General features: G+C 40.4%; 2 protein-coding genes across 8 annotated transcripts in view; one reads left to right on the top strand and one right to left on the bottom strand.

Annotated features, from left to right (window-relative positions):
• LOC115431219 (vegetative cell wall protein gp1-like) overlaps positions 1–347 on the bottom strand; it is a 1,402-nt gene extending 1,055 nt beyond the window's left edge. Inside the window, exon 1 of the mRNA XM_030151448.1 lies at positions 313–347. Coding sequence (XP_030007308.1) covers positions 313–347 — 35 coding nt within the window. The remainder of the gene's footprint in view (positions 1–312) is intronic.
• Positions 301–21,168, top strand: LOC115431264 (nesprin-2). Of its 7 annotated transcripts, none has more exons than XM_030151522.1 (11): positions 301–607; positions 6,162–6,258; positions 9,666–9,822; positions 10,269–10,451; positions 10,533–10,667; positions 11,134–11,328; positions 13,180–13,519; positions 14,609–14,691; positions 16,636–16,869; positions 19,408–19,439; positions 20,588–21,168. In XM_030151522.1, the coding sequence occupies exons 2-11, from the start codon at positions 6,176–6,178 to the stop codon at positions 20,769–20,771; spliced, it is 1,626 nt and encodes a 541-aa protein (XP_030007382.1). In that variant the 5' UTR covers positions 301–607; positions 6,162–6,175; the 3' UTR covers positions 20,772–21,168. The 7 variants fall into 7 exon arrangements, with proteins under 7 accessions (XP_030007382.1, XP_030007381.1, XP_030007377.1 ...); XM_030151521.1 differs by having other exon boundaries at positions 16,633–16,869; XM_030151517.1 differs by having other exon boundaries at positions 14,609–14,745.
• The last annotated feature ends 1,327 nt before the right edge of the window (positions 21,169–22,495 follow it).

Here is a 22,495-nt window from a genome sequence, read left to right as displayed (position 1 = left end):
GTCCACAAAAGTCCACATGAGCACTGAGGACAGTAAACTCACAGTATGAGGACAAAGACATCGTGTGTCATCTTGCTGTTGTCCTCCATCATAGATGTGAAATGAGACAAACAAGATGGGAATGAACTGAGGATTTATAGTTTCAATAAGTTTAACAAAGTATAACCACACCCACCGTCTGGAATGAATGAATGAAGGAATGAAGGAAGGAAGGAAGAAATAAATAAATAAATAAATAAATAACCAAAAAACAGAGTATGAACATGTCTAACACAGACAGGTATGAGCACCTGACTGTCACCTGACCGTCACCTGACCGTCTGCAGCCCCGCCCCCTGGGAACACATCGCCAGGTGAGCTGCTGTGTGCACCGCGCGCGTTCAGGAGGCGCGGGGCGGAGCTTGAGCGTTCCCGTCAGCAGGTATCCCCATCTTCCCTGTCGTGTCCGGTCGCTTCTAAACTTCCGGTTCCATCTGAGAACACCTGACTCACCGGAAGTGCTCCGCGGATCCTCTGGATACTTTTCCACCGAGTCATGGACCCGCTTTTCTGTGCTGTTGTCGGATAAACGGGTTCGGTGGTTTCTGTGGAGCTCCTCCTCCTCCAGGTGAGTTCAGGATCATCACACTGGGTTCATCTTCATCTGACCGGTTTACGGGCCTTGGCGGAGGTTTCCGGCTGTTTCCGGGTTGTGAGGCTGATTTCACCGTTTCTACCTGAGTACAGGTGTGTCTAGGACGAACAGGTGTCAGATGTCACCTGGTGTTTTTCCTTTTGGTGTGCGGGTGTGCGTGCGCATGTGTGTCTGTCTGTGTGTGTACGTGCGTGTGCGCGCGCGCGCGCGTATTTGTGAGCGTGTATGTGCATGTGCGTGCGTGCGTGCATATATGTCTGTGTCTGTACGTGCATATGTGTGTGTGTGTGTGTGTGTGTGTGTGTGTGTGTGCATATATGTCTAAGTGTGTCTGTACGTGTATGTGTGTGTGTGCGTGTATATGTGCCTGTGTGTGTGTGTGTGTGTGTGTGTGTGTGTGTGTATCCAGTGTCCTGTCTACCCTCAGGCTATGACTTTAGTTTGTTGCCATAGTTACAGTGACAGTAACAGGAAGTTGGACTCTACACACTCCCCCCCCCCCCCCCCCCCCCGTTTTCTTCAGTTTCCTGTTCATTTGAATTCCTGCTCCAACTGAAGCTCCATTTGTTTGGACAAATACGATCATACCAACTAAACTGTCTGACAGTAGTTTATTTTCACAGCTGATTTCTATCCATTTAACATGTTTTCTTGGTAAAAACCTAATCCGCTTCAGTTTCATCAGTATCTGTGTCATTGTACTGACACAAACAGTGCTTTTATTCACTCATGGTTTCTGTTCTGTCTGTTTTAGTCACATGACACACACAGGAGTTAGGACTGGATTCCAGAACCAGTGTTTGAGGACTTTGGATGGAATAAGAACGGACTGTACGAACAAACGCTGACATAAATGCCAGAATGGACTGAAACGTCAGAACCAGGGTTTATGGATTATCACAATTACGAAGTGACTGTAAACACATCACATCTGATTATTACAATTATCTGATTGATTAGATTTACTGGATTTACATCGTCATGGAAACGGGGTCGGTGTCGTGGTCAGTGATCTGTATGGGTTAAGGGATAGGGTTAGGGTCAGGTACCTGTGTGTTCTACAGGGTTAGGGTTAGGTACCTGTGTGTTCTATAGGGTTAGGTACCTGTGTGTTCTACAGGGTTAGGTACCTGTGTGTTCTACAGGGTTAGGTACCTGTGTGTTCTACAGGGTTAGGTACCTGTGTGTTCTACAGGGTTAGGGTCAGGTACCTGTGTGTTCTACAGGGTTAGGGTTAGGTACCTGTGTGTTCTACAGGGTTAGGTACCTGTGTGTTCTATAGGGTTAGGGTTAGGTACCTGTGTGTTCTACAGGGTTAGGTACCTGTGTGTTCTACAGGGTTAGGTACCTGTGTGTTCTACAGGGTTAGGGTTAGGTACCTGTGTGTTCTACAGGGTTAGGTACCTGTGTGTTCTATAGGGTTAGGGTTAGGTACCTGTGTGTTCTACAGGGTTAGGTACCTGTGTGTTCTACAGGGTTAGGTACCTGTGTGTTCTATAGGGTTAGGGTTAGGTACCTGTGTGTTCTACAGGGTTAGGTACCTGTGTGTTCTATAGGGTTAGGTACCTGTGTGTTCTATAGGGTTAGGTACCTGTGTGTTCTACAGGGTTAGGTACCTGTGTGTTCTACAGGGTTAGGTACCTGTGTGTTCTATAGGGTTAGGGTTAGGTACCTGTGTGTTCTATAGGGTTAGGTACCTGTGTGTTCTACAGGGTTAGGTACCTGTGTGTTCTACAGGGTTAGGGTTAGGTACCTGTGTGTTCTACAGGGTTAGGTACCTGTGTGTTCTACAGGGTTAGGTACCTGTGTGTTCTACAGGGTTAGGGTCAGGTACCTGTGTGTTCTACAGGGTTAGGGTTAGGTACCTGTGTGTTCTACAGGGTTAGGTACCTGTGTGTTCTACAGGGTTAGGGTCAGGTACCTGTGTGTTCTACAGGGTTAGGGTTAGGTACCTGTGTGTTCTATAGGGTTAGGTACCTGTGTGTTCTACAGGGTTAGGGTCAGGTACCTGTGTGTTCTACAGGGTTAGGTACCTGTGTGTTCTACAGGGTTAGGTACCTGTGTGTTCTACAGGGTTAGGTACCTGTGTGTTCTACAGGGTTAGGGTCAGGTACCTGTGTGTTCTACAGGGTTAGGGTTAGGTACCTGTGTGTTCTACAGGGTTAGGTACCTGTGTGTTCTATAGGGTTAGGGTTAGGTACCTGTGTGTTCTACAGGGTTAGGTACCTGTGTGTTCTACAGGGTTAGGTACCTGTGTGTTCTATAGGGTTAGGGTTAGGTACCTGTGTGTTCTACAGGGTTAGGTACCTGTGTGTTCTATAGGGTTAGGTACCTGTGTGTTCTACAGGGTTAGGGTTAGGTACCTGTGTGTTCTACAGGGTTAGGTACCTGTGTGTTCTACAGGGTTAGGTACCTGTGTGTTCTATAGGGTTAGGGTTAGGTACCTGTGTGTTCTATAGGGTTAGGTACCTGTGTGTTCTACAGGGTTAGGTACCTGTGTGTTCTACAGGGTTAGGGTTAGGTACCTGTGTGTTCTATAGGGTTAGGTACCTGTGTGTTCTACAGGGTTAGGTACCTGTGTGTTCTACAGGGTTAGGTACCTGTGTGTTCTACAGGGTTAGGGTCAGGTACCTGTGTGTTCTACAGGGTTAGGGTTAGGTACCTGTGTGTTCTACAGGGTTAGGTACCTGTGTGTTCTATAGGGTTAGGGTTAGGTACCTGTGTGTTCTACAGGGTTAGGTACCTGTGTGTTCTACAGGGTTAGGTACCTGTGTGTTCTATAGGGTTAGGGTTAGGTACCTGTGTGTTCTACAGGGTTAGGTACCTGTGTGTTCTATAGGGTTAGGTACCTGTGTGTTCTACAGGGTTAGGGTTAGGTACCTGTGTGTTCTACAGGGTTAGGTACCTGTGTGTTCTACAGGGTTAGGTACCTGTGTGTTCTACAGGGTTAGGTACCTGTGTGTTCTATAGGGTTAGGGTTAGGTACCTGTGTGTTCTATAGGGTTAGGTACCTGTGTGTTCTACAGGGTTAGGTACCTGTGTGTTCTACAGAGTTAGGTACCTGTGTGTTCTATAGGGTTAGGGTTAGGTACCTGTGTGTTCTACAGGGTTAGGGTTAGGTACCTGTGTGTTCTACAGGGTTAGGTACCTGTGTGTTCTACAGGGTTAGGTACCTGTGTGTTCTACAGGGTTAGGTACCTGTGTGTTCTATAGGGTTAGGTACCTGTGTGTTCTACAGGGTGAGGTACCTGTGTGTTCTACAGGGTGAGGTACCTGTGTGTTCTACAGGGTTAGGTACCTGTGTGTTCTACAGGGTTAGGTACCTGTGTGTTCTATAGGGTTAGGTACCTGTGTGTTCTATAGGGTTAGGGTTAGGTACCTGTGTGTTCTACAGGGTTAGGTACCTGTGTGTTCTACAGGGTTAGGGTCAGGTACCTGTGTGTTCTACAGGGTTAGGGTTAGGTACCTGTGTGTTCTACAGGGTTAGGGTTAGGTACCTGTGTGTTCTACAGGGTTAGGTACCTGTGTGTTCTACAGGGTTAGGTACCTGTGTGTTCTACAGGGTTAGGTACCTGTGTGTTCTATAGGGTTAGGGTTAGGTACCTGTGTGTTCTATAGGGTTAGGTACCTGTGTGTTCTACAGGGTTAGGGTTAGGTACCTGTGTGTTCTACAGGGTTAGGTACCTGTGTGTTCTACAGGGTTAGGGTTAGGTACCTGTGTGTTCTATAGGGTTAGGTACCTGTGTGTTCTACAGGGTTAGGGTTAGGTACCTGTGTGTTCTACAGGGTTAGGTACCTGTGTGTTCTACAGGGTTAGGGTTAGGTACCTGTGTGTTCTACAGGGTTAGGTACCTGTGTGTTCTATAGGGTTAGGGTTAGGTACCTGTGTGTTCTATAGGGTTAGGTACCTGTGTGTTCTACAGGGTTAGGTACCTGTGTGTTCTATAGGGTTAGGTACCTGTGTGTTCTATAGGGTTAGGGTTAGGTACCTGTGTGTTCTATAGGGTTAGGTACCTGTGTGTTCTACAGGGTTAGGGTCAGGTACCTGTGTGTTCTACAGGGTTAGGTACCTGTGTGTTCTACAGGGTTAGGGTTAGGTACCTGTGTGTTCTACAGGGTTAGGTACCTGTGTGTTCTATAGGGTTAGGTACCTGTGTGTTCTATAGGGTTAGGGTTAGGTACCTGTGTGTTCTATAGGGTTAGGTACCTGTGTGTTCTACAGGGTTAGGGTCAGGTACCTGTGTGTTCTACAGGGTTAGGGTTAGGTACCTGTGTGTTCTACAGGGTTAGGTACCTGTGTGTTCTACAGGGTTAGGGTTAGGTACCTGTGTGTTCTACAGGGTTAGGTACCTGTGTGTTCTACAGGGTTAGGGTTAGGTACCTGTGTGTTCTACAGGGTTAGGGTCAGGTACCTGTGTGTTCTACAGGGTTAGGTACCTGTGTGTTCTACAGGGTTAGGGTTAGGTACCTGTGTGTTCTACAGGGTTAGGGTCAGGTACCTGTGTGTTCTACAGGGTTAGGTACCTGTGTGTTCTACAGGGTTAGGGTTAGGTACCTGTGTGTTCTATAGGGTTAGGTACCTGTGTGTTCTACAGGGTTAGGTACCTGTGTGTTCTATAGGGTTAGGTACCTGTGTGTTCTATAGGGTTAGGGTTAGGTACCTGTGTGTTCTATAGGGTTAGGTACCTGTGTGTTCTACAGGGTTAGGGTCAGGTACCTGTGTGTTCTACAGGGTTAGGGTTAGGTACCTGTGTGTTCTACAGGGTTAGGTACCTGTGTGTTCTACAGGGTTAGGGTTAGGTACCTGTGTGTTCTACAGGGTTAGGTACCTGTGTGTTCTACAGGGTTAGGTACCTGTGTGTTCTACAGGGTTAGGGTTAGGTACCTGTGTGTTCTACAGGGTTAGGGTTAGGTACCTGTGTGTTCTACAGGGTTAGGTACCTGTGTGTTCTACAGGGTTAGGGTCAGGTACCTGTGTGTTCTACAGGGTTAGGTACCTGTGTGTTCTACAGGGTTAGGGTCAGGTACCTGTGTGTTCTACAGGGTTAGGTACCTGTGTGTTCTACAGGGTTAGGGTTAGGTACCTGTGTGTTCTACAGGGTTAGGGTTAGGTACCTGTGTGTTCTTTGCTGAATTATTGAATTCTATCCCAACATTCAAATGTTACTAAATCCATGACGCATCCTTGCCTTTAAACCACAGGTGTCAAACTCCGGTCCTCGAGGGCCGGTATCCTGCATGTGTTAGAAGTGTCCCTCCTCCAGTCCACCTGACGGTCGTTATCAGACTTCTGCAGAGTTGGATGATAGGCTGATCATTTGAATCAGGTGTGTTGGAAGAGGGAAACATCTAAAACATGCAGGATACCGGCCCTTGAGGATGTGAGTTTGACACCCCTGCTTTAAAAGAACCTTATTTCGTTTTCATAACAGAAGTGTTTTTTTATTGGACTGTTGTTTCCAAAGGCTCTCATCATCTGTTTGGATCTAAATTCTGTGATAAATGGTTCTTCTGTCTTTGTGAACAGATACAGATCCTGTGATGCCTGAACTGGACCAACAGTGGACAGCACCGCAGGGTTCTGTCAGGACCCAGGATGGACCGGATCCACCTGGATGTGGACTGTGAGTGGGTCTGACTCAAAAATCCCCTTTTCCAGGTTTAGAAAAGTCATTCAGTTTAACAAACTCAGTTCAACTTTTGGAAAAAACCCATAAGTTAGTTGTTGACATTTTTGGGGAACTCTGGTGTTTTCCAGCTCAGGTCGTAGTTGAACAGAATCCTTCCTAATATTCAGATGCACAGATCAACTGTAAACCCAGCTGTCAACGGTGGAACTGGGACTGGGAGGCGTGGCTATGACCCGCACAGACAACAGACACACCCCCTGTAGACAAAACACAAACTCTGTGGAAGTCAATCTGTGTCATCAGATTTTCAATTATAAAAGCCGTTGAATTTCTAGCACTGAATTTTTTTGCTCTGAAATTAAGTAGCTAAGTTTTTTTTTTTTTTTTGCACTGAAATTAAGTATTTGAATTTTTTGGCTCTGAATTCAACTGTGTTCATAAATTTTTAATTTAAAAAAAATTTCAGATGCAAAAAAATTCAGAAGCAAAAAATTCAGATGCAAAAAAGTTCAGATGCAAAAAAATTCCGAAGCAAAAAATTCACATGCAAAAAAGTTCAGATGCAAAAAAATTCAGACGCAAAAAAATTCAGATGCCAAAAAATTCAGAAGCAAAATATTCAGATGCAAAAAATTGAGAAGCAAAAAATTCAGATGCAAAAATTAATATCCAAAAAAATTCTGATGCAAAAAAATTCAGAAGCCAAAAAATTAAGATGCATAAAATTCATATATTTAATTTCAGTGGAAAAAAATGTAGCTACTTAATTTTAGAGCAAAAAAGTCAGTACTAGCAATTGAGATGCAAAAAATTCAGAAGCAAAAAATTTAAATGCAAAACATTCAGAGCCAAAACATTCAGATACTTAATTTCAGAGCAAAAAAAATCAGTGCTAGAAGTTCAATGGCTTTTATAATTCAAAATCTGATGAGACAGATTTACTTTTATCAAACTCCCATAATTCACAGGAATATTTACAACCAGAACATTTGACATTTTCAGTCCAAATGGACCAAAAAGAGTCAGTAGAGAAAACGGACGCTGTGGGGGGTGCACGTCTGCAGATGCCAGTGTAAACATGTTCTCCTGCATCTGAATCATTAGTTCTATGTTCTGTTTTTTCAGTCTGGTTCCTGTTGGTTAAATCCTCTTCATGTTCATGTGATCGACCCCTGTCCGTGGTCCTGAAACTGAATTAGGCCACTCCCACATAAAAGGTGTGGCCGTCGCAGAAAATTAAATGTTTCGTGTATTTTTAGTTTAAAGATGAATGTTCGACTCTTGGACATGAAACAGGACCGACCTTTAACGGAAACCAGGATAAGGTCTGATGAAAAACCAAAAACACGCCCCCTCTGTTTTTTTGACCAATCACATCCTGCGTACATCCACACCACAGATATACATAAAACACAAAGTGTGGAACCAGACATAGAACACTGAATAAGAACAAACGTATGAAACAGCACCATTATTTAAAAGGGTCTAAACGTAGAACAGTCGTGTTCCTTAACAGTGTCTCAGAGCAGAACCTGGTTCAGTTCTAAAAACATCTACAAACATTGATCCTGTTCCATTGAATTGGATTTAAAAATAAATAAATAAATCAAAATAAAAAGAAAGAAAGACAGAATAAAAATAATTGGATAAAAAGTAATAAAAATAAATAAATAAAAAGAAAATAAATAAAAAGAAAAAAGAATTGGGTAAAAAATAATAACAAAGATAAAAATAAAGAAATAAAAGAAAAAAGAATTGGATCATAAATGAATAAATAAATAAACAAACAAAAAATTGGATTAAAAAATAATGTAAAAAATATAAATAAATGAAAAAAGAATTGGATTAAAAAATAATAATAAAAAATACAGGGTGGGGAAGCAAAATGTACAATATTTTGAGGCAGGGATTGAAAGACAGTGTATGACCAGTTAGTTTATTGAAAGTCATGAGAATTTATTTGCCACAAGAAAATGTCCATAATAGAAAATGTTTTTATTCTATGTGTCCTCCTTCTTTCTCAATAACCGCCTTCACACGCTTCCTGAAACTTGCGCAAGTGTTCCTCAAATATTGAGGTGACAACTTCTCCCATTCTTCTTTAATAGTATCTTTAAGAAAGTCCACATTGCTGTGTGATGTTCTATTGGTGCATGTTCTAAAACGCCCCAAACAGCAGAATCCAGAGGGTTTAGATCTGGGCTAGAAGGCGACCATAAACATGATTCCCAAAAATAGCTAAAGTTGGATTTGTTGCTGTTGTCAACAAGTTTTTTGGTGTTTTTCTGTAAGATTTTAACTTCAAATCGTATTTTACTGCATTTCTAACGGTCTTGTTGTCTACCTCAAGTTCAGTTGCCATTTTTCTCATGGATTTGGTTGGATCCTTTAGGATTTTGGATTTGAGAGCTTTAATAAAAGCTTTGGTACGTTTTTTGTTGCTTCCTCCACTTCCAGACTTTCTGGTAATAGTTTTGCTCATAGTCATTCTCTTCTTTCCATTATAAACAGTCTTTATGGACACTCCAACTATTTCTGAAATCTCCTTTGGTGTGACGAGTGCATTCAGCAAATCACACACTCTGACGTTTGCTTTCCTGATTACTCATATGGGCAAAAGTTTGTGAAAAGGTATGGATAATAGTGTTAGGTATGATTATGACATCAGTATATGTTTGGGTTCAAAACAACTGACGTAGTGTCTGCTGAGAAAAAACAACTAAATGTTCAGTGTACATTTTGCTTCCCCACCCTGTAAATAAATAAAAACAAAAAAGAATTGGATTTAAAAAAATAATTAAAAACAAACAAACAAACAGTTGGATTAAATCAGACTGGTTCCTTCTGTTCTATTCAGTGGAACCAGAACCTTTAAAAGCGTTCTTTCCCAGTTCTGTTCTAACTTTTAGAACTCATATTCCAACAGATGGAGAACAGCAGATCTGATGGAAACACAAATAAAATACATTTATAGATAAAAGATTAGTTTTAATTTAAACTTTTTAGGAAGTTTTAATGAATAGAAACTGAAAAAAGTCCAATGAAAGCGTCCATATGTTCTAATATTATTTATGCAGAGTTGGTTTCCTCTATTGGACCAGACTTTTAATAGTAGAACCTAAACTCAGCCCTGATTGGACCAGACTTTGGTTTGAGTTTAGCTTCAGTTTCAGTTTCTTTGTAATTTTTATTAATGTTTTTTTTTTTTGAAAGTTCACAAATTATTTTGCAAACTATAACGTTTTAGTGTTTGACTTTTCAAAAGTTGATCAAAGTTTCCAAACATGTTGTAAAAGTTTCTAAATGTGCTTCTGTTGTAGGCTGAAACATGGACGGTCTGTCCCACTTGGACTGATCGTCCCAGGGTTGAAATCACAGTTGAATTGAATTTGTCTGTTCAGGTTGGACAGGAGGTGGGTTCTGTGGGAGGAGTTTATGAAGGAACACGCCCACCTGGATGCTTGGCTGCGATTGGCTGAGCAGGATGTCTGTTCCCTACCCATAAGCCCCAGCCAGGTGACCTACGACAAGGCCAAAGAAGAACTGAGGAAGTTAGAGGTGAGGACAGTCTGACACTGAAGCATCCGAAACAAACGTCTGAAACAAACAAATCAAACATCTGAAACATCTGAAACAAACGAATCAAACATCTGAAACATCTGAAACAAACGAATCAAACATCTGAAACATCTGAAACAAACGAATCAAACATTTGAAACAAACGAATCAAACATCTGAAACATCTGAAACATCTGAAACAAACGAATCAAACATCTGAAACATCTGAAACATCTGAAACAAACGAATCAAATATCTGAAACAAACGTCTAAAACAAACATCTGAAACAAATATCTGAAACAAACATCTGAAACAAACATCTGAAACAAATATCTGAAACAAACGTCTGAAAGTAGAAAAGTCTGGGTTCCGTAAACGGACCCTTGCTTCTGTAATCGGACCCTGGGTTCCTGCGTTGTTCTGTGCATGTGTTCTTGGTGTCCAGAGGTGGCGCTCTCAGGCTTCGTCTCGTCTCATCCTTCTCGACCGTCTCACCCTTCGGACTCGAACGCTGACGCGGCTGTTCGACGGCGCCGTGCGAGCTCAGTTGTTGACGTGGGCGCAGGAGTGCGGCCGACGATGGGACGAGGTCAGCGCCAAACTGGAGTCTGTCAGCGGTGGATTAAAGGTCCTCACATGTCCCTGTCCGTCCACGTGTGTGTGTTCAGTGTCTGAATAATGTTGAATAATCCACGGCTCCGTCCTGCAGCTGTTTGTCTCTGAGTGGGAGGAGTTTGAGGCAGAGAGGGAGGAGCTTGCCCTCTGGTTGGCTGACATGGACGTCCGTCTGACGGAGGTCGACCGCCTGATGGGAAACACCTGCCAAAAGCTGAGGCGTCTGCAGGTGAGTGCAGGTACCTTTAAAGACATGTCCCCCACACACACACACACACACACACACACACACACACACACACACACACACGCACACCAGATGAAAATGACCTTTGACCTTTTCAACATGGCTGAGAAGCAATGGGGGATTCATGGTCAATGATAAGCCATGGTTTTATGAACGTTCTGCTGCCGTTGGTCGATGGTTTGACACATTTATAGTTTAGACAATTTAAAAAAAAAAAAGTACCAGTAAAACATGTTCTATCAGATGAATGAACGCATCCAGAACTGTTCGAAGTATCAGGTGACGATAAGTTGTGTTTCAGCCATTTTGAATTTTACTACAACAACAAAAGCACTTGAACACAACAGGATCATCTTCCTGACAGCGCCTGAAGGCACCATTATTATTTGTATTATGTAAATCCAGTGTGTGTTTGTGTGTGTGTGTGTGTGTGTGTGTGTGTTCGCAGTGCCTTCAACAGTGTGTGTGTGTGAACTTGGACCGTGTGAACTCATTACTTCTTCGAGGTGAGGCGCTGATCTGTGGGAGCAGAACCACAGATGCTGAACAGGTGGAGCGCCGCCTGGTGGACCTGCTGCAGAAGTGCACACACATGTGCAACAACATGACAAGGACACACACACGACTGCTCAGCAGGAAACTGGTACACACACACATTAACACACACACACACACACACACACACACACATTAACACACACATGAACACATACACACATTAACACACACACACATGAACACACACACACATGAACACACACACACATGAACACACACACACATGAACACACACACACACACACACATGAACACACACAAACACACGCACACATTAACACACACAAACACACACGACCACACGCATACACACATAAACACACACACAAACACACACACATTAACATACACACACATTAACACACACACAAACACACGCACACATTAACACATACAAACACACATAAACACACACAAACACACACACATATTAACACACACATGAACACACATAAACACATACACAGTAACACACACATTAACACACATACACACACACGAACACACACACATTAACACACACACATAAACACACACATACACACATAAACACACACAAACACACACATACTAACACACACACAAACACACACACACAATAAAACACACACACATTAACACACACACACACATTAACACACACACACACACATACATTAACACACACACATGAACACACACACACAATAAAACACACACACATTAACACACACACACACCCACACACATTAACACACACACACACACATTAACACACACACACACATTAACACACACACACACACACACATGAACACACACAAACACACGCACACATTAACACACACAAACACACATAAACACACACAAACACACACATACTAACACACACACATGAACACACACACACAGTAAAACACACACACATTAACACACACACACACATTAACACACACACACACACATACATTAACACACACACATATGAACACACACACCCACACACACATTAACACACACACACACATTAACACATACACACACACACACACATTAACACACACATGAACACATACACACATTAACACACACACACACACACATTAACACACACACACATGAACACACACACACATTAACACACACACACACATTAACACACACACACACACACACATGAACACACACAAACACACGCACACATTAACACACACAAACACACACGACCACACGCATACACACATAAACACACACACAAACACACACACATTAACATACACACACATTAACACACACACAAACACACGCACACATTAACACATACAAACACACATAAACACACACAAACACACACACATATTAACACTCACATGAACACACATAAACACATACACAGTAACACACACATTAACACACATACACACACACGAACACACACACATTAACACACACACATAAACACACACATACACACATAAACACACACAAACACACACATACTAACACACACACATGAACACACACACACAATAAAACACACACACAGTAACACACACACAAACACGCAGACATTAATACACATACATTAACACACACATAAACACACACACATAAACACACACACACACACATACACACATACACACAGCTGTATTTCCATACATTTAACCTGTATTTTCAAGTTTTGCATCAAACAGAATTAATGGAAACTCCAAATCTGATAAATTAAATGTCCACGATTCTGCAAAAAATGATTCAAACATATAATTCCCATTTTTGTTTTTACAAGTTTTCAAAAGCTGATTTCACATTCGTTTCAGATTTTAGGGAAATGTAACAGTTTGTTTTGAAAAAGAGGATCTGAGACCGATTATTATTATTATTATTATGTTGTTGTTGTTGTTGTTGTTCTTTTAGTCTGTGTGTGTAACGGTGCTGCTGTGTCCTGGTCCTTCAGGTCTTCGAGGACACCTGTCTTCAGTCTCATGCCTCTGACTCTGGATGTCCTTCTGAAAGCCTGTTAGATGATGAAGGAGCGCTTGATAAACTCCACCTGGACCTCCCTGCCTCTCCAAACCACTGTACGTGTGTGGACCTGGAGCCTAAAGGGTTCGAGGCACCGTCTGCGTGTTCAGGGGGTCAGGGGGGGTTTGTGTGCACACACCTGCCCTCCTTCACGGACCCCCCACCCCCTTCCCATGAACACCTGGGGCTGGAATGGGACCCCTCGGTCGATATCGGACGCTCCGTCTCCTGTGACGATGCAGACGCTGAGGTGTACGTCATCTCCTGTACAGGTAAGACAGAGGATCCACCCACAGACGCCTTTAGAACCAGAACCATCTCCACAGAACCAGAACCACCTAAAGCCCATCATCTGCACAGAACCACAGTAATGACACTGTTTTTCATGGAATTATTTTTCAACTTATTTTTTTGTTTTTATTCTATTTTTTTTTTTTTATATTTCATCAACTTCAGTCCCAAACATAAATATCTGATACTCAATTACTGTCGTATTGTTAACTCTTTAAATGACATGTTTGTAACAGAAATTAAAAAAAACATTTTTTGATCCAGAAAAACATAGAAAACCTTTGTTTTTTTTCAGTATACGACATAAAAATTGTTCTTGTAGTATATAAAGAATTTTCCACACAAACTTGTGTAACATGTTCAGAACCAGAGTTTGTCAAATGTCCAATAATCTGGACTGAACGGACTGGTCCGACTGTAAATGACCTGATAATATTCTGTCACATGTCAAACACTGGGATGGAAACTGTTTGTGTTCAGGTGTTATTTTGTGTGTTTGTGTATTTTGTGTATTTTTTGTGTTTGTGTGTTTTGTTTATTTTCTGTATTTTGAGTGTTTGTGTGTTTTGTGTATTTTTTGTGTTTGTTTGTTTTGTGTATTTTGTGTGTTTGCGTATTTTGCATATTTTGTGTATTTTTTGTGTTTGTGTGTTTTGTTTATTTTGTGTATTTTGTGTGTTTGCGTATTTTGTGTATTTTGTGTATTTTTTGTGTTTGTGTGTTTTGTGTATTTTGTGTGTTTGTTTGTTTTGTGTATTTTGTGTGTTTGCGTATTTTGCATATTTTGTGTATTTTTTGTGTTTGTGTGTTTTGTTTATTTTGTGTATTTTGTGTGTTTGCGTATTTTGTGTATTTTGTGTATTTTTTGTGTTTGTGTGTTTTGTTTATTTTGTGTATTTTGTGTGTTTGCGTATTTTGTGTATTTTGTGTATTTTTTGTGTTTGTGTGTTTTGTGTATTTTGTGTGTTTGCATATTTTGCGTATTTTTTGTTTGTGTGTTTTGCTTATTTTGTATATTTTGTGTATTTAGTTTATTTTGTGTATTTTGTGTGTTTTGTGTGTTTGTGCAGGTCTGTGCTGCACAGATGGAGCCAAGAGGCCGAACTACCTCAGTGACATCAGCGATGACATCACCAACCAAGATGGCGACTCAGTTTGTAACGACCTGTTTATGTTTATTGGACAGAAGCTGCCGGAACAGTTAAAGGTGCGGTAGACTTTGGTCCCCAGTTTGTCCTCAGCTCTGTCCCCAGTTTGTCCTCAGGTCTGTCCCCAGTTTGTCCTCAGGTCTGTCCCCAGTTTGTCCTCAGCTCTGTCCCCAGTTTGTCTTCAGCTCTGTCCCCAGTTTGTCCCCAGTTTGTCCTCAGCTTGTCCTCAGCTCTGTCCCCAGTTTGTCCCCAGCTCTGTCCCCAGTTTGTCCTCAGCTCTGTCCCCAGTTTGTTCTCAGCTCTGTCCCCAATTTGTCCCCAGTTTGTCCTCAGCTCTGTCCTCAGCTTGTCCCCAGTTTGTCCTCAGCTATGTCCCCAGTTTGTCCTCAGCTCTGTCCCCAGTTTGTTCTCAGCTCTGTCCCCAATTTGTTCTCAGCTCTGTCCCCAATTTGTCCCCAGTTTGTCCTCAGCTCTGTCCCCAGTTTGTCCTCAGCTCTGTCCCCAGTTTGTCCTCAGATCTGTCCAACCTCAGTCCTATCCAGTGAAACCACCTCCTGCCGCTGCCAGGCGACTCAGCGAACCTCCACTTCCCACAATGCACGTCACGACAAAATTCCTCAGATTCCCGAGTTACCGACTGACTCTGTTTGTAAACACATGGTTTGTTTATGGTGGAGTTCTCCAAAACTGTTCACCATGAGGGAAGACATTCAGCTGAGTAATGACAGACAGACTAATGGACCAATGACACTGAGGATAGGACTGAGGATGGACAGGTCTGGGGACAAACTGGGGACCAAAGTCTACCACAGCTTTAAATACAAACTCGATATTATTGTTGTTTATGGTTTGTAATTCAGTTCACATTATTATTGTTATTATTATTATTATTATTATTATTATTGTCTTATTTTTATATTTGTTTACTCTGTGTTATTCTAATAACTGAACCTTCATTTGCTGATGGCTCTGCCCAAGGGATCAACAAAATTAAATTTAATCTAATCTAGTCTAGTCTAGTCTAATCTAATCTAATCTAATCTAATCTAATCTAGTCTAGTCTAGTCTAATCTAATCTAATCTAGTCTAGTCTAGTCTAATCTAATCTAATCTAGTCTAGTCTAATCTAATCTAGTCTAATCTAATCTAATCTAGTCTAGTCTAGTCTAGTCTAATCTAATGTAATCTAATCTAGTCTAATCTAATCTAATCTAGTCTAATCTAATCTAATCTAATCTAATCTAATCTAATCTAATCTAGTCTAGTCTAGCCTTGTGTCGTCTAAACTAGTCTAGTCTGTTCTAATCTAATCTAATCTAATCTAATCTAATCTAGTCTAATCTAATCTAATCTAATCTAGTCTAGTCTAATCTAATCTAATCTAATCTAATCTAATCTAGTCTAATCTAATCTAATCTAATCTAATCTAATCTAGTCTAATCTAATCTAATCTAATCTAGTCTAGTCTAGTCTAATCTAGTCTAATCTAATCTAGTCTAATCTAATCTAATCTAGTCTAATCTAATCTAATCTAATCTAATCTAATCTAATGTAATCTAGTCTAGTCTAGCCTTGTGTCGTCTAAACTAGTCTAGTCTGTTCTAATCTAATCTAATCTGGTCTGGGTTAGAATTAGGGTTGTTAGTTCATTGTCGTTTGGGGCCTAACCCAGACCCAGACCCTAACCCAGACCCAGACCCAGACCCAGACCCTAACCCAGGTCCATCTGATGTTCCTTCCAGGGTCATGTGACCACTCCTGGGTGTGTTTTTGTTCTTCAGGTTAGAACATGTATCAGGTGGAACTAATGTTTTAGTGTTGGAGCACCCTGGACTCATTTAAGGGACGTACACCAAACCCATCTGTTACCATGGTGATCTGTCACGACAGACGAACATGTGACATTCACTCATTTACATATATGTGTGTGTGTGTTTATTCTGCAGCAGTCTGAGGACCAGCTCAACCAGGCCTATAACTGTACAGTGACCAGAGGGGGCGGAGCCAGGCCATCCTGGGACCAGTGGGTAACGCCCACAACTGTCAGACCTGTCAGTCAACCCAGTAGCTTCGACGGTGGCTGGGTGAGGGCGTGGCTGGGAGTTCAGAGCCCCGCCCCTCCCCCTCAGAGCCCCACCCCTCCCCCTCAGAGCCAGACTAAAGGCGTGCAGACCGACTGGGAGGTAACGGAGTTTGATTGACGGGTTTTCACTTTGGTCAAAAATCTGACAAATACTAGGAAAAGAAACTATTATTATTATTATTATTATTATTATTATTATTATTATTATTATTATTATTATTATTATTATTATCATTATTGTTGTTGTTGTTGTTGTTCAAACTGTTTTGTGCCAGGTTGGTTTTGTCGTAGAGTTCATCAGCAGTAAACAGCATTTACAGTCACATGACCATCACCTGCACAGATGAACCAAGTACAGTCACACTGAACTGTGACAGTTTAAGACACTTTAGGGAACGTTTACATATTTAACCCTTCGATGCATAAATGGGTCCAAATGACCCGGTCAGGTGGTTTTAGTCTAAAATCTGTGGAATAGAAAGGTCTTATTTCATATTCCACGTATTCCTCAAAAACAAGTATTGGCATCATGATATTTACTTGTAGAACTTACCTTTTTACATATTTTATATACATGTAGTTTTTAATTTACTACCCCAAACGTCCATATTTGGGTCCAAATGACCCACATTCATTTACATCAGAACTACATCAGAACCTTTGATCCATTCAACAGTAAAACCAAAGGACTCACTAAATGAACGTGGACGTCGTTCTACTGCTGTTCTACAGGGTGTCCCATAAGTCTCCATACATAGGAAAAATAAACATTTCTTGACATAAACCATTTTTATTTCTATAATATGCTCTATATGACTGCCATTTTGTCAGGAACACATTTCAATGCGTGTCCTCCACTGCTGAAGAACTATAAAGAAGAAATATAAAGAAATTCATGTTAGAACCATATGTATTATGTCTCCTGTGTATGGAGACTTATGGGACACCCTGTATATTATCTGTTATATACTATATATAGTTTGCTTTTCAATTTTTTTTACATGTTAAAAAAAAAAAACATTTTAAAATTGTTAAAAATGTTTAAAGAAATAGAGAATATTTCAAACATGAAATCATTCTTTTTTGGACCAAAATATAAGATAAGTAATTATTTATAACATGATTAAATGACAGAAGTGTCATAAAACCCATAGATCTGAACTGGGCTCATTTTGACTCATTTATTTTAGGGTCTGGGTCTGGTACTGGGGTCTGGGTCTGGTTCAGGTCTCAGGGTCTGGGTCTGGTACCAGGGTCTGGGTCTGGTACTGCAGCCTGTGAACCCTGTCCTCTCCAGTGTTTTTCTTCTGCCCTCTAGTGTTTGATCTGTTGAACTTCATCAGTTTGACTGTAGACTTGAACCTGAAAGCTGACTGGTCTCAGATCAGTGGTGTCCAACCTGTGGCTCTGGGGCCACTCTTGGATCATTCTACTTTTTCCAGTGGCTCCACGTGGCTGTGTCAAAAACATGTGGGATGAATAACATTTCTTTTTAGAACCATTTTACTATTATTGTTGTAAAGTCATTCTGATGTTAAGATGTAAAATGTAGATGACGCTCTCTGTGAAATAAAGAATAGATGTAAAAATGATGACTAGTTTTTCATCTCTGACACTGAGAGCATTTATGTGTTTAGACCAATTCAAAGAAACAGTCAGTAACAATAACAGTAAGAGTCAGTAACAGTAACAGTCAGTAACGGTTATTATTATTATTATTATTATTATTATTATTATTATCATTATTATTATTATTATATTATCATCATAATCATCATTAATAATAATAATAATAATAATAATAATAGTCTGAGTGCAGATGTGATGGGGTCCATGTTAGAGTTCCTTTTCCATCTGTTCATATTTGACTGGTTCTAGTTCCTCAGATCTGTTCATATTTGGTTCTAGTTCCTCCAGGCTGTGGCAGACTGAACTGTTCATGTGATGAAGTTCAGGACATTTAGAAAAACAACCGTCGTCTGTTTGTGACTGTGGTTCAGAGGTTTGTGGTCAAATATTCAGAAGAAGGATCTGTTTATAGGAACAGTCAAATCAGACCAGTCACATTTACCTAAAGCTGCACTGTTTGATAGTTTCCACTGCATTTAATCTGAAACAAAACGAAAACCATCTTAAAACTTTTATCTAAAATCACTTCATAATTTACATATTAAAAGAATCAAACCCATTCCTCTGTATTTCTACGACATTTAACACACATTTCACCATCTTTTGCTTTATCCAGAGCATTTTAGTTTCATAGACGTGGACACGAATAATCAATAACACAAGTTTTCAGATGCACAGAACATGTCATTTCTTTCTCTGCTGAGGGTTTTTAGATGAATTCACATCTGCACATCATTATTACGTCATCTTCAGTCTTTATTGGTCAAATCTTCAAGTGAACAGAAAATAAAAATGGAAAACATTAAAAAATAAAAAAAAACTCAGCAAAGTTCATTGATATGGGACATTTTCAATGTTTCATGTCCCAAAAAATACTGTATTTTTCAGTGGAAACTAGGGTTAGAGTTAGGGTTAGGGTTAAGTCATGTTCTATGTTTCCACTGTTTTCCTGTGAAAGTGAATCCTGTGAGCTCTAACAGCTGTTCTGTTTGTTTTTTTTTTTTTTCAGGGTGAAGATGAGGGACTGGTCTGTGGACAAAGGTAAGAAACACAGACAGAAACACAAAAGAGGGTTTATGTCTAAGAGGAGGTGGAGTCTGTGACGACAAACATATAAAAAACCCCACACAAAACAGGTTCGTGGTGCATTTGAGGACCTGCATCCACCTCCGTTAACGCTGTGTTCAGGACTGTTGAACAGAACCAGTGAAAGAACATTAGAACCTATAGATAAGAACAATTCACCATATCCACCTTATAAACACATACATATAATTTAAATAAATCTACAAACTATCCTTAAAAAAGTTAATAATAAGAAGAATAATAACAGTAATAATAATAATAATAATAATAATAATAATATTAATGATGATGATGATGATAATAATAATGATAATGATAATGATAATAATAATAATAATAATATTAATGATGATGATGATGATGATGATAATAATAATGATAATAATAATAATAATAATAATAATAATAATAATAATAATAATAATAATGATGATGATGATAATGATAATAATAATAATGATCCAAAACCGCACCTGTCCAAATCTGTATATATACAAATCAATATTTATATATTTTTTTATATTTATAACCATTTGCACTACATTCATATCAAACTGTATTTGCACTCTCCTTTTAAACACTTTTTTATTCAAATTTATATGACTGTTTGTTTTACGTTTATGTTTATGTTTGCTGCTGACAACACTGTGAATTTCCCCATTGTGGGATCAATAAAGGAATATCTTATCTTATCTTAATAATAATAATAGTAAGTGCAGTTTGACCAATATTCTGCCTCAGTTTATCATTTCTTCATGTTCATTCTAATGTACCAATACAGTGGATCTACAAATACAAATATTTAATACCAGACTGAATATTGGTCCAATATTTGAGTTTGGAACTAAAATCAGGTTGACACTTTGGATTGTTCATATTTTCAGTGTCATTATCTGGTTGAACTCAGCTGTTGGAAAAGAAAAAGTCACCACCTGAAACTGAAATTAACAGGATTTGGAGAAAATTAAATGAACAAATACAATATGAGTTTAGGGAATATCCATCCATCCCTCCCTCCAACCCCCCCCCCCCCCCCCCTCCCCCAGGTGTTACAAATGAAACCCAGTCCAACACCAACCCCTTCATGTCCTTTTGCTTCACAGCGTACCCCCCCCCTCCAGCCCTCTGGCCCCCCCAGCCCTCCTCTGCATCCTCCTAGCGGCTGCTGTGGTTCTGCTGGTCTTCCTAGTCTGGACCCCCCCGGATCCCCCGTGCCACCACTGGGGCAGGACGCCCCTTAGCTTCCACCTGACCCTCACCTACGTAAACGGAGCCCCGCCCACCTGAACACAAGCTGGACCCTCACCTATGTAAACAGAGCCCCGCCCACCTGAACACAACCTTCACCGTTACTGTAAACAAAGTAAACAGGAATAGGACAGTTCACAGAAGGATATCACATACATATGTAAATACAGATACCCCCCCCTTTCATTTTTCTGGATCGTCCACTGCTGACCTATAAAACACCTCTGTGTTGGGAAGAAAAATGACATTTTAAATTCAATTTATTTTCATTTGAAGTTCTTGCTCCTGTTCAAAGGTAAATATGTTTTCATCTTTGTCATATTTTTAATCTAAATCTGTGTCTGATTTAAATTTGAATTCAACACATTGTTAAAGTGTTTTCTGCGAACGTACCAGCATGTAGCTGAACTCAGACCCAATAAAAGGCTTTTATTCCAGTTAACTGCTGTTTCATTTCCTCTGTGGTTAAAGGGGGTCAGTCTGGACAGGACCCCCCCAGGCTGAAAAAGGACTCACACCAGCTCTGATCCTAAGAATTATATACAAGGTTATATTTGTCTGTTACCAGAGGGTTAGTATACTGGTCTGTCTGTCTGTCTGTCTGTCTGTCTGTCTGTCTGTCTGTCTGTCTGTCTGTCTGTCTGTCTGTCGGTCTCATTTCTATCATTATTGATTGTCCTATTGTTTGTCCATATTTTTTAATCGAGCTGATCATTTTTTTTTTCCAATATTAGACCAAAGTTCAACACATGGATATTTCAACATGACTTCAGTCCAAATCATCGTATCAACTTCAAACCAAAGCCAAATTGTAATTTTTCTGTTCTCCATCTGAGGTTTTGCATCATGACATCATAAAGGCCATGCCCTCGTTAGTGCCCCAGGGTAAATATCGGGGGGGGGGGGGGGGGGGGCAGTAAACCCAGTTTCTGGCATTTCAAATGTCTGTGATATCACCAATCTTCATCTGACCAAACTTAAATTTAACAGTAACATCTTTGTTCCAGTTCCTTCACATATGACACATTTACAAACTCTAGGCTGTGTGACTTCTGGTTGCTGTGATATCAGATGTAAAATTTGTTTATCGTTAATAACTTCCCTTTTGTTCATCATGGTGATTTCAAACCAAGGTTCTAATAGTTTTGGATTTTTCATTCTAGTTTAGTTTTATTTAGTTTGGACTTTTTTTTTTCTCTAATTCAGTTAGTTTTAATTAGTTTTTAGATCAGGTTTGCTAGTTTTTATTAGTTTTCATTATTTTCTAAATGCTTAGTTTTAGTTTAGTTTTAGTTTTTTCATATCTTTTCTCTTCTTCTCTGTCGTCGTATTCAAATAAATCCCAGACAGGACTCTGCTGCTTTCTCCCAACTTTAGTCTCCATGTTTCCAGGTAGAGTGGGGACCAGAAGACGACTGGAAACCACAAGTGACGGAGCAAAAAGTGTTTTATGGTGACAGCAGCATATATATATATATATATATATATATATATATATATATATATATATATATATATATATATATATATATATATATATATATATAAGTGGTACCGGTCGGTTGTGGTAAAGAAGGAGCTGAGCCGAGAGGCGAAGCTCTCGATTTACCGGTCAGTCTACGTTCCTCCCCTCACCTATGGTCATGAGCTTTGGGTCAGGACCGAAAGGACCAGATCCCGGATACAAGCGGTCGAAATGAGTTTCCTCCGCAGGGTGGCTGGGCGCACCCTTAGGGATAGGGGGAGGAGCTTAGTCACCAGGG

This window comes from Sphaeramia orbicularis, chromosome 13 (genome assembly GCF_902148855.1).
Source record: "Sphaeramia orbicularis chromosome 13, fSphaOr1.1, whole genome shotgun sequence".
Taxonomy (NCBI): domain Eukaryota; kingdom Metazoa; phylum Chordata; class Actinopteri; order Kurtiformes; family Apogonidae; genus Sphaeramia; species Sphaeramia orbicularis.
The sequence above is the reverse complement of the archived record's forward strand: the minus strand, read 5'-3'. Positions and strand labels throughout refer to the sequence as shown.

Bases quoted from the DNA above. Each gene is read 5' to 3' on its own strand.
- LOC115431264 (XM_030151515.1), top strand. From the start codon at position 6,176: ATGCCTGAACTGGACCAACAGTGGACAGCACCGCAGGGTTCTGTCAGG. The intron at 9,823-10,268 runs GTGAGGACAGTC...CTTGGTGTCCAG, and splicing joins AAGAACTGAGGAAGTTAGAG to AGGTGGCGCTCTCAGGCTTC. The intron at 14,746-16,632 runs GTGCGGTAGACT...TTTATTCTGCAG, and splicing joins AGCTGCCGGAACAGTTAAAG to CAGTCTGAGGACCAGCTCAA.